General features: G+C 43.0%; 1 protein-coding gene across 16 annotated transcripts in view; it reads left to right on the top strand.

Moving 5' to 3' along the window:
* The window catches only part of LOC108712509 (pleckstrin homology domain-containing family A member 5), a 65,782-nt gene extending 58,085 nt beyond the window's left edge, over positions 1 to 7,697 (top strand). For 12 of the 16 annotated variants that reach the window (XM_041587817.1, XM_041587820.1, XM_041587822.1 and 9 more), the window contains 15 exons: positions 1,015 to 1,077; positions 1,786 to 1,866; positions 1,953 to 2,102; positions 2,317 to 2,418; positions 2,592 to 2,697; positions 3,073 to 3,122; positions 3,582 to 3,767; positions 4,098 to 4,218; positions 4,306 to 4,421; positions 4,517 to 4,714; positions 4,954 to 5,097; positions 5,356 to 5,477; positions 6,254 to 6,384; positions 6,586 to 6,681; positions 7,162 to 7,697. In XM_041587817.1, coding sequence (XP_041443751.1) covers positions 1,015 to 1,077; positions 1,786 to 1,866; positions 1,953 to 2,102; positions 2,317 to 2,418; positions 2,592 to 2,697; positions 3,073 to 3,122; positions 3,582 to 3,767; positions 4,098 to 4,218; positions 4,306 to 4,421; positions 4,517 to 4,714; positions 4,954 to 5,097; positions 5,356 to 5,477; positions 6,254 to 6,384; positions 6,586 to 6,662 — 1,647 coding nt within the window. In that variant the 3' untranslated portion in view covers positions 6,663 to 6,681; positions 7,162 to 7,697. The remainder of the gene's footprint in view (positions 1 to 1,014; positions 1,078 to 1,785; positions 1,867 to 1,952; positions 2,103 to 2,316; positions 2,419 to 2,591; positions 2,698 to 3,072; positions 3,123 to 3,581; positions 3,768 to 4,097; positions 4,219 to 4,305; positions 4,422 to 4,516; positions 4,715 to 4,953; positions 5,098 to 5,355; positions 5,478 to 6,253; positions 6,385 to 6,585; positions 6,682 to 7,161) is intronic. The other 4 variants (XM_041587823.1, XM_041587829.1, XM_041587819.1 and 1 more) reach the window with 3 other exon arrangements.
* Positions 7,698 to 11,894: the final 4,197 nt, after the last annotated feature.

Raw genomic sequence — 11,894 nt, forward strand, 5'->3', positions numbered from 1 at the left:
ATGGGGAGGAATGCAGCCTGACTCCTTAGCTGGGCCTTGTGGGGATTTGTAAAGAAGAGTCACAGTCAGGCCCATGTGACGCTACAATGGGGAGAAATGCAGCCTGGCTCCTTAGCTGGGCCTTGTGGGGATTTGTAAGGGAGAGTCACAGCCAGGCCCTTGTGACGCTACAATGGGGAGAAATGCAACCTGGCTCCTTAGCTGGGCCTTGTGGGGATTTGTAAGGGAGAGTCACAACCAGGCCCATGTGACGCTACAATGACTAAGAATGCAGCTTGGCTCCATAGCTGGGCCTTGTGGGGATTTGTAAGGAAGAGTCACAGCCAGGCCCATGTGACGCTACAATGGGGAGAAATGCAGCCTGGCTCCTTAGCTGGGCCTTGTGGGAATTTGTAAGGGAGAGTCACAGCCAGGCCCATGTGACGCTACAATGGCTAGGAATGCAGCCTGACTCCTTAGCTGGGCCTTGTGGGGATTTGTAAGGGAGAGTCAAAGCCAGGCCCATGTGACGCTACAATGGCTAGGAATGCAGCCTGGCTCCTTAGCTGGGCCTTTGGGCATCCCTGTGTTTAGGGCTATAGATATAACTGCTGGAGCCCCCTGTGCTGAATTATTCTACCTGCTGATAATGTCCATATAGTGTTTGTCATTGCTGTGCCTGTTATATTGGGGGGTTCAGTGGTTCTGCCTAATAAACTGCCTTAAACCTTTGTTCCTGCGTATACAGGTGCCTGTGTGACCCCCCTTTGCCCACATTCACAGATTACCCCAGAGATTGGGCCGGTGCCATAGGTGGGGTGTCATGATTGGGGGTGCATGATGAAGCCTATCAGAAGTTTTTAGGGTTCAGTAGGGGGTTAGGGGCAGATTTATGGTTCAGCAATATCCATTGTATGCTAAAGGATTGGCCACATGAAGTGGGGGCCACCCTCAACCATGGGTGCTGCAGAATACCATCCCCCGCTCACTCGCCAAAGCCATAACGCACTGCTGACTGACGCTCATGTTTTATAGATGGTGCAAGACGATGGTCGCTCCACGGCGCACAAATACCGCTCCGAAGAACTGGACATCGATGTAAGTGACCGGGGCAAATGGAAGGCAGGAGGGATGGGGCAGCTAGAATGGAAGCAGGAACATATTAGGGGAAGGAAGTACAGAATTGTTATTGGAGCAGGAGGAAGTGAGGATGGAAGTAAAGAGGGAAATACAGAATTGCTGAGGCAGTGATTGGAGCAGGAGGAGGAAATGAGGTAGCGGAGAGGAAGAGGAAGTACAGAATTTCTGAGGCAGTGATTGGAGCAGGAGGAGGAAGTGAGGTAGCGGAGAGGAAGAGGAAGTACAGAATTTCTGAGGCAGTGATTGGAGCAGGAGGAGGAAGTGAGGTAGCGGAGAGGAAGAGGAAATACAGAATTGCTGAGGCAGTGATTGGATCAGGAAGTGAGGTAGCGGAGAGGAAGAGGAAGTACAGAATTGCTGAGGCAGTGATTGGAGCAGGAGGAGGAAGTGAGGTAGCAGAGAGGGAAGTCCCAGTGGGGCACTGTCCAATAAGCTGCTTTAATAATAAAAACCTAAAGGTTAAGGGTCCCTGGAATGGTTTTGTTTGAGGCCTAATAAGCGGCTACAGTATATACAGGTGGTACAATTTACTCACCTCTGTGCCCCAGGTAAAGACCAGGCCTCCCAGTGGGCACATAAAAACATACACTGCACCATTAATGCCCCAACGGGTCCCAGTTGTTCTTCCTGCCCCTCATTCACCCCATTTGTTTCCCCCCCCCCCAGGCCAAGCTGAGCCGCCTGTGTGAGCAGGAGAAAGTGGTTCAGGCCCTGGAGGAGAAGCTGCAACAGTTGCACAAGGAGAAGGTGAGTCTGTGTGTTGGGGTCTTCCCTGCCCCCTCTCAGCCATGTTTGGGCACAGCATTAACTCTTTGTCTCCCTGCCCTGTTTAGTACACTCTGGAGCAGGCGCTGCTCTCTGCCAGCCAGGAGATAGAACTGAATGCCGACAATGCGACCACCATACAGAGCGTGGTGCTACAGAGAGACGACCTGCAGGACGGGCTGCTCAGCACCTGCCGGGAAGTGTCTCGCGCTACTGCAGTAAGTCATGGAGTTTACTCCCACGTGCCTTCTGCTGGTTCTGACCCAGAATGCCCTGCTTGGATATTGTGCATTAGGCAGAAGTACACAGGACCAGCTCTGAGAGGGTTCTGATCTCTGGCCCAGCAGAACCGCTTTCCTCGCTCACATTTTTCCTCCTGTGCTGCCGTCAATGAGCCCCGGACACATTTCTGACCTGTGCTGCTTTCCGTAGGAGCTGGAGAGATCGTGGCGAGAATACGACAAGTTAGAGCGCGATGTGACGGCAGCGAGGAACCAAATGCGGGAGCAGCTGGAGCGACTGGGAGGGGTGCAGGTAAGTGCTCAGGGCCTGCAGCATTTCTTACTCATTCATCTAATAAATTCATTTGTTTTTTTCTTATCATGAGTCCTTGATTTGTTACTGAACCCGGTGCATAAACAGCAGCTGCCGAGACTCCGTACAGTTTGTACCCATGTCATGAGCAACTTTGTCATTTGCTTCTACAGACAGAAACGGGGGGGATTCAGCGCGCCCAGATGCAGAAGGAAATCTGGAGAATTCAGGATGTGATGGAAGGACTCAGCAAGCACAAGCAGCACAGAACCCAGGCTGGTAAGCTCACTCTGATTGGTTACAATTTGTGAGGCAAGAGGGCAGCAGCAAGGGGTGAGAGTAGGGCAAGAGGGACAGTGAGGCAGGGGGTTCCGGGAGCTGTAGTTCAACATAAAAGGAAGCCAATAGGTTTGTCTGTCAAGCCCTGGGCCACCCCCCCAACACTAAAGGTGACCTTGGTTACTGTATCCCTCTGCTACACCATCAGTATGACCCATGTACTTCAGCTTCCAATTCCGCAGTCAGTAGCCAGTGTATTAGGGTTATTAGCCACTGCTTTACTGATGTTCTGCACGTGTCCTGGTTATTAGTCTCCAATGAGAGAGAGAGAGGCTGCTAATTTACCTCATGGGAAATTGTTGTTCTTTGTTGCAGCAGCCGAATCCGAGTCACACGAGATTTCTACGGGAAAGGGCGCAAATGAGGTACGAGATGGTCTTTATTGGGCAATAGACTGTTACTGTATTTCCTGCTAATTAATAAACTGCAAATTCTCATTAACAAGAGCCTTTATTGAGCTATGGAGGCACCAGCGCCCCGGGTCTCTCAGGGATGGGAGGTGTCTCTGTGAGAGGTCCCTAAAAAGCATCATGTGATCCATGAAATGAATGTTAATGAATTAGCCTACACCACCACCAACAGGTTAAAGCAGCTCTACGACCAGGGGTGGCCCATTATTGTGGGGCCTTTTTTACCCAAGATGTTTGGTTGTTAGGGTCATAGCCCCCAGCAACCAGAAAGCAGACTGATGTTAGCAGGGTAAGTGTGTGGGCGTAGTTCCCCTTTAAGCGCCTAACAAAGTACTTCTGATTGCAAGCTGTTGATATGCTCACTGACCTATCCAGATGCAGTAGGTAATCAGGTGACTGTTCTGCCATCCCCAGGAGAAGGCCCCGCCACGCCCTCCGCTCCCTCGCTCCTATGATTTACCCGAAGGGGCTTCAACAATGCCCCCCATGCCCAGTAAGAGCAGCCCGGCCCTGCTGTGCTATACTAGGGGCCCCGCTCATCTCCCCGACGACAAGACCAGCGATCATGTGCAAGGGTATCAGAGAAACGGATCCTATGGTGTAAGGGCCACATTGTCATCACTCTGTCGCCATCTCATGGACATTCGCTGCATGACTTCATTTGGGCCCCTCATCTCCAATACTGTAGGTCTAGTGGGTCCCATTGTATCAGGAGTATTGGCTCCCCCTGGTGGGCAGAGATCCTGGCAGCTGATAGGCTCAGAGCTTCTCTGTGTCCCCATTGGTCTGGCAGTGACGTGCATGTTGGTTGGATGTCGTGTGCAGGGGCGTTTCTTGTCCATGACTGTGGCTTTTATTTCCCTCATGCGCCCCATCACATGCTATCCGGGGTACACGGGGCATTTCTGACACTTTATTGCCCTCCTCTAGGGGCCAGACTACAGGCTGTACAAGAGTGAGCCCGAGCTGACCACCGTAGCGGAAGTGGACGAGACCAACGCTGATGACAAGAGCGAGGCGGCTGTGAATCTGGAAAGTGGCGCAAGTAAAGGTTCGTCTTGCCCTTTAGGGTCAAGTGGGGCCACTGAGCGCTTCAGTTACCCCAGAGTGGAATTAAAGTACTTTCTCTTCATTTTAGGGTCACACTTTCCCGTGGGGGTCGTGTCCCCAAGAGCCAAATCCCCTCCACTTGAATCCACCACTATTGCTTCTTATGTCACTTTAAGGAAGGGCAAGAAGATGGAGCCAAAAACAGTAAGTGCTTTTTATGTTCATCTTGGGCTGTTTGGTGCTGATCTTTGCTCTGACCTGCCATTATTATTTTCTACGTTTGCCCCTTGTCCTTAAAGGATCGGCCGAGGAGCGCGCTGGAACACCTGTGTATAGCGGATACGCCCAGGACCCGCATGACGGTGGAGGAGCAACTGGAGCGAATGAAGAAGCACCAGCAACCCTGCCTGCGAAAAAAGGCTTTCAGTTTATTTGGGGCCCCAGAGCAGTCGCCATCCCAGAGCCCTTCCTTCTCCAGGGAGAATTCTCTTAAAATGGTCAGTAAAAACCTGCCATATTGGCACTGGGGACATATTGAGGGTGGGTTGTTTAGACAGAGCTCATTATCACCATATAAACAGACACACACATGACATGAGCTGCTAATGAACCATCAATCCCTAACGAGGGCTAATTAGTTACTTAGGAACTGGGAGGGCAGGGGGTATCTGGGCAGCTAGGGGTGAGGGTGCCTGTGTGAGCAGAGGAAAGACTGATGGGACTTTTTCTTTTGCAGATTCGCCGGCGGGAGGATAAAATATTCAGTAACATTAAAGACATAGAGAACGCGGTGCGAGAAAACTCCACGCAAAGGGAGTCTCCAGCCGAGGAGATTCTCAGACTGAAGGAAACAGCTGAGAGATCCGACCCTGACTCAGAGGTGAGAAACACCCCAGTATTGATAAACAGCTATGTGAGAAAACCCCTGGTCCACAGAGCTAACACTCTAATTAGCATGATCACTGCATTCAGGTGCTTCCCCTGTAATTATTATTATATGACTTTTGTGTACAGCATTACTAACCCTAGCACCTATAGGAGTGTAACCGCTAGTATGGGACTCAGTGAGTGTGAGTGCTGGTGCAACACTTCTCCTCGTTCCATCGCTGAAACTGGACTCGTTTCTTGTTTTTCTCAGGCCGGGGACGCAGCCGGGGGTACAGGGAGTTTTGCTGTATCTGATGCCAAAGAGACGCTGGAACTGGACCCTCTTGTACTTTCCAATCCTGTTGGGTCCGTTCAGTCACCAGAAGAAATCAGGTATTTCTGCCCCCTCACTGGCACTAGAACCTTCTCCACTCATTTCCCAGCATGCTCTGTAAGGCCACTGGGTATGTACAGCCGGGTGCAGATCACTTACTAACACTATACACTGTGCAATTCTGTTGTGGCTGCTGTTGCATGATGGGATTGGGAGTTGTATGGGGGTCTGAGTGGGGTGCTGTTGCATGATGGGATTGGGAGGGGTATGGGGGTCTGAGTGGGGTGCTGTTGCATGATGGGATTGGGAGGGGTATGGGGGTCTGAGTGGGGTGCTGTTGCATGATGGGTATGGGGTCTGTACTGAGCAACATGGGATTGGGAGTTGTATGGGGGTCTGAGTGGGGTGCTGTTGCATGATGGGATTGGGAGGGATATGGGGGTCTGAGTGGGGTGCTGTTGCATGATGGGATTGGGAGGGTTATGGGGTCTGAGTGGTGTGCTGTTGCATGATGGGATTGGGAGGGTTATGGGGTCTGAGTGGGGTGCTGTTGCATGATGGGATTGGGAGTTGTATGGGGTCTGAGTGGGGTGCTGTTGCATGATGGGATTGGGAGGGATATGGGGGTCTGAGTGGGGTGCTGTTGCATGATGGGTATGGGGTCTTTACTGAGCAGCAGTGAGTGAAAGACCCAAGGGTTTGGGTCAGTCTCATAGAGAGCGCAGCGTAGGTTGCGGGACACAATATTTACATCCAGGTTAGGGAGTTGGGTGGCAGATTTATTGGGGGTCCTTTCAGGTTTGGCTGTGCATAATCAGCTCTTGTTTTGGATTAGCAGCCCGGCCCCCCCATCACTGACCAATCACAAGCCGGATTTATGCTGCGCTACAGAGCCACTGGCACCAGCCATTGTTTCCCCATATGACTTTGCTGCAGATCCTTTAAAGAGACGCACATCATTGGAAGGTGAGCGGCTTCTGTTATTGGTCACTTTGCCCCCTGTACAGATCACATGATCTATATGGGACATATACTGTATTGGACCCGCTGCTCTGTGGGAAAGCTGAGTGGCCCTGTGGTACCAGAGCCGTCAGTACTGCAGTAACCTCTGTATTGGGGTCTCCCAGTCTTCTCATTCACTGTATGGACAACCATTGTGTCTTGCAGCCGCCACCCCATCTCCCCCAGAGCCGTCACCAGCACAAGCCCAGCTCACTGAAGGCACCCACTTCATGTGTGTATAGGTGCCCTGAGGCTCAGAAGGTAAGTACCTGGGAGTTTGTGCCATTCAACTTGCTGACCAAACGTCATGCGACTTCTCTGCTCACGAAATTCATTTTCTGTCCAACGTCACATGGCTTTCCTTTTCTCACCAACTTCATTTTCTGTTAGCCTAAATTAACAGCAGGTGGTGCTGTTGTGTCAGATTCATTCCATTAAAAACCTCCAGTATCAATGCAATCAAGACGAGAGCATTCATTTCATTTTGAGGGTTTTATATTCCCTTTAACATGCAAACCTCTTATTTACACCCCATTAGGTGCTGGTTTTGGCAATTGTGGTTTTATACAGCAAATACTGTGGTTACTGAGCCTGTTACAACCCACCTACTTACAGAGCCCGGGTTCTCTATATTTCCTGCTCCTGGGCTGCTCTCTTTCCCATGGTCAGACAGGAACCTCCCCCTCTGTTCAGTACTTCTCTGTTATATTGAGTTCTGATTGGCTGTTCCCTCTCTTACAGAGCAGATACAAGACTGAGTAAGGATTTGGGCTGACGGACTGGTACCTGTACAGAATGTTGTGTTGCGCGTCACTTGGGGCCACGCTTGCTGCTACCTACCTTGCACACATAAAGGCATTTTTACTCGTTTAGACGATCGCTGCCCGGGGACGTCACAAACATTCGCCTTTGCCACTTTATTTCCCCGGCAGTTTTATACCCCTCACGTCTGTGACTTTTAGCATTTTACAGCTGATTTGTATAATATATATATATATTTATATTTAATATGCGCCCCCTAGAGGTTTCTCCGGGTCTCCACCAGCACCGCCCCCTGAGGGCGGGGACAGAGAGTTTGGGTCAGAAATCTTGGGCTTTTTTGATTCTTCCAGGGAGGGGGGGTTGTACAGCAATAACAGGAGTGTATAAATGTAATTATGTGCAGAGTGAAGGGGCTCAACCCGCCTGGTGTAACTATAACATGGATCTAGTTTCATGCACAATATTCACAGCTCATTTCTTTTATAACAAACCAAATAAATGTCCCTCTTGTTTTATTGGCTTGTTGTTTCATTTGCATAGTACCGCCCCTTTTCTTATTGAGCTGGGGCACAGCCACATACTGGATAGTCGCGTCGATTTCCCACAATCTTTCCAGGAGAAGAAATGGACTTGGGATGGTTCTGATCCTTTAAGGGACAGCAATGTTGGGTAAATTTACCCTTTAAAGGGGTTGTTCATCTGCCAACACTTTTTTCAGTTCAGTTGGTTTCAGACAGTTCACCAGAAATAAACTTTTCCCAATGACTTTCTATTTTCTGTGTGTGAACGTTCCAATATTGAAGTGTAAAGTCAAATTTTTCAGCTTGTAAAGCAGCTCTGGGAAGCGGGGTCACCGACCCTGTAAACTGTTCTAAACTGATACATTTAGATGATCCATTTCTTATGTTTATCCCTGCTGAGCAGAATCTCTGGGTTTCATTACAGGCAACTGTTAGACTTGATACAATAGTTACTGATACTCCAGAGATGCTGCTGAGAAATGGATCAACTCATTGTATCAACTCAATGTATCAACTAATCAACTAAATGTATTAACTAAATGTATCAACTAATTGTATCAAGTAAATGCAACAACTAATTGTATCAAGTAAATGCAACAACTAATTGTATCAAGTAAATGCAACAACTAATTGTACAAGTAAATGCAACAACTAATTGTACAAGTAAATGCAACAACTAATTGTACAAGTAAATGCAACAACTAATTGTATCAAGTAAATGCAACAACTAATTGTATCAACTAAATGCAACAACTAATTGTACAAGTAAATGCAACAACTAATTGTACAAGTAAATGCAACAACTAATTGTATCAAGTAAATGCAACAACTAATTGTATCAATTAAATGCAACAACTAATTGTACAAGTAAATGCAACAACTAATTGTATCAAGTAAATGCAACAACTAATTGTATCAAGTAAATGCAACAACTAATTGTACAAGTAAATGCAACAACTAATTGTACAAGTAAATGCAACAACTAATTGTACAAGTAAATGCAACAACTAATTGTATCAAGTAAATGCAACAACTAATTGTACAAGTAAATGCAACAACTAATTGTACAAGTAAATGCAACAACTAATTGTATCAAGTAAATGCAACAACTAATTGTACAAGTAAATGATGCAATTAGAATTGTACCAGTTCAGAGTCGGCACCTGAATGACTGAGCTGCCAGACTGAATCACCACAAACAGGGACATTGAACTTAGATTTTGGAAAAACATTAAAAAATAAAAGATGGAAAGTAACTGAAAAAATACTTTATTTCTGGTTAACAATCTGAGAACAACTCAACTGGGGGAAAAAAAGTGTTTGGAAGGTAAACATCCCCTTTAATGAACCTTTTGCTTCCCCTGTAGGAGACACACATACACAAGTATCACAAATGTCTCTATAGAAAGGGACAACGGGGTGGTTTGGACCTTCCAGAATCTAGAACATTCCACCTCTAGTCTCTCTGAACCCCCCTCTTATTTCCTAATGGGAAACTCCCCAATATCCACTCATCCTCCATTCCCGCTGGTATTATAGACGTGTGTTTCTGTTTTCTGCACTGGTGGTTCCGACTCCTCAGACAATGTAACTGAAACCAGCTGATTATTATTATTGGAGAACTGACTTTTGCTTCCTTGTTGGATCAAGACATAAGTCACTCATTGAGGAAAAAACTTCTTCTTCTTTCAATATTCAATTTCAATTACACAGCACCTGTGCCTGGATCACTTTCTACTAAGAGTTAATATTCAACCCTTCCTTCTACCTATATAATGTATCTGTCAGTACAGCTGCTTCCCCTTTAACTGTCTCTTCTCCAGTGTAACAATCCCAACTTGTCTCTCCCCATAACTGATCCCTTCCATTCCCTTTATCAGCTTAGTTGCTCCTCTCTGTACTTTCTCTATTTCATTACTGTCCCTTATATATTTATATATAGTGATCATATCCCCTTATATATTTATATATAGTGATCATACCCCTTATATATTATATATAGTGATTATATCCCCCTTATATATTTATATATAGTGATCATATCCCTTATATATTTATATATAGTGATCATATCCCCTTATATATTTATATATAGTGATCATATCCCCTTATATATTTTATATATAGTGATCATATCCCCTTATATATTTATATATAGTGATCATATCCCTTATATATTTATATATAGTGATCATATCCCCCTTATATATTTATATATAGTGATCGTATCCCCCTTATATATTTATATATAGTGATCATACCCCTTATATATTTATATATAGTGATCATATCCCCTTATATATTTATATATAGTGATCATATCCCCCTTATATATTTATATATAGTGATCATATCCTCTTATATATTTATATATAGTGATCATATCCCCCTTATATATTTATATATAGTGATCATATCCCTTATATATTTATATATAGTGATCATATCCCTTATATATTTATATATAGTGATCATATCCCCTTATATATTTATATATAGTGATCATATCCCTCTTATATATTTATATATAGTGATCATATCCCCTTATATATTTATATATAGTGATCATATCCCCTTATATATATTGATCATATCCCTTATATATTTATATATAGTGATCATATCCCCTTATATATTTATATATAGTGATCATATCCCCCTTATATATTTATATATAGTGATCATATCCCCTTATATATTTATATATAGTGATCATATCCCCCTTATATATTTATATATATTGATCATATCCCCTTATATATTTATATATAGTGATCATATCCCCTTATATATTTATATATAGTGATCATATTCCCTTATATATTTATATATAGTGATCATATCCCCCTTATATAGTTATATATAGTGATCATATCCCTTATATAGTTATATATAGTGATCATATCCCCTTTTATATTATATATAGTGATCATATCCCCTTATATATGTATATATAGTGATCATATCCCTTATATATTTATATATAGTGATCATATCCCCTTATATATTTATATATAGTGATCATATCCTCCTTATATATTTATATATAGTGATCATATCCCTTATATATTTATATATAGTGATCATATCCCCTTATATATTTATATATAATGATCATATCCCCTTATATATTTATATATAGTGATCATATCCCCTTATATATTTATATATAGTGATCATATCCCCTTATATATTTATATATAGTGATCATATCCCCTTATATATTTATATATAGTGATCATATCCCCTTATATATTTATATATAGTGATCATATCCCTTATTATTATATATAGTGATCATATCCCCTTATATATTTATATATAGTGATCTATATCTCTTATATATTTATATATAGTGATCATATCCCCTTATATATATTATATTATAGTGATCATATCCCTTATATATTTATATATAGTGATCATATCCTCCTTATATATTATATATAGTGATCATATCCCCTTATATATTTATATATAGTGATCATATCCCTTATATATTTATATATAGTGATCATATCCCTTATATATTATATATAGTGATCATATCCCCCTTAATATATTTAAATATAGTGATCATATCCCCTTATATATTTATATATAGTGATCATATCCCCTTATATATTATATATAGTGATCATATCCCCCTTATATATTTATATATAGTGATCATATCCCCTTATTATTTTATATATAGTGATCAAATCCCCTTATATATTTATATATAGTGATCATATCCCCTTATATATTTATATATAGTGATCATATCCCCTTATATATTTATATATAGTGATCATATCCCCTTATATATTTATATATAGTGATCATATCCTTATATATTTATATATAGTGATCATATCCCTTATATTTATATATAGTGATCATATCCCCTTATATATTTTATATATAGTGATCATATCCCCCTTATATATTTATATATAGTGATCATATCCCTTATATATTTATATATAGTGATCATATCCCTTATATATTTATATATAGTGATCATATCCCTTTATATTATATATAGTGACATATCCCCTTATATATTTATATATAGTGATCATATCCCCTTATATATTTATATATAGTGATCATATCCCCTTAACTGTCTCTTCTCCAGTGTACCAATCCCAACTTGTCTCTCCCCATAACTGATCCCTTCCATTCCCTTTATCAGCTTAGTTGCTC

This window comes from Xenopus laevis, chromosome 3S (genome assembly GCF_017654675.1).
Source record: "Xenopus laevis strain J_2021 chromosome 3S, Xenopus_laevis_v10.1, whole genome shotgun sequence".
Classification (NCBI taxonomy): domain Eukaryota; kingdom Metazoa; phylum Chordata; class Amphibia; order Anura; family Pipidae; genus Xenopus; species Xenopus laevis.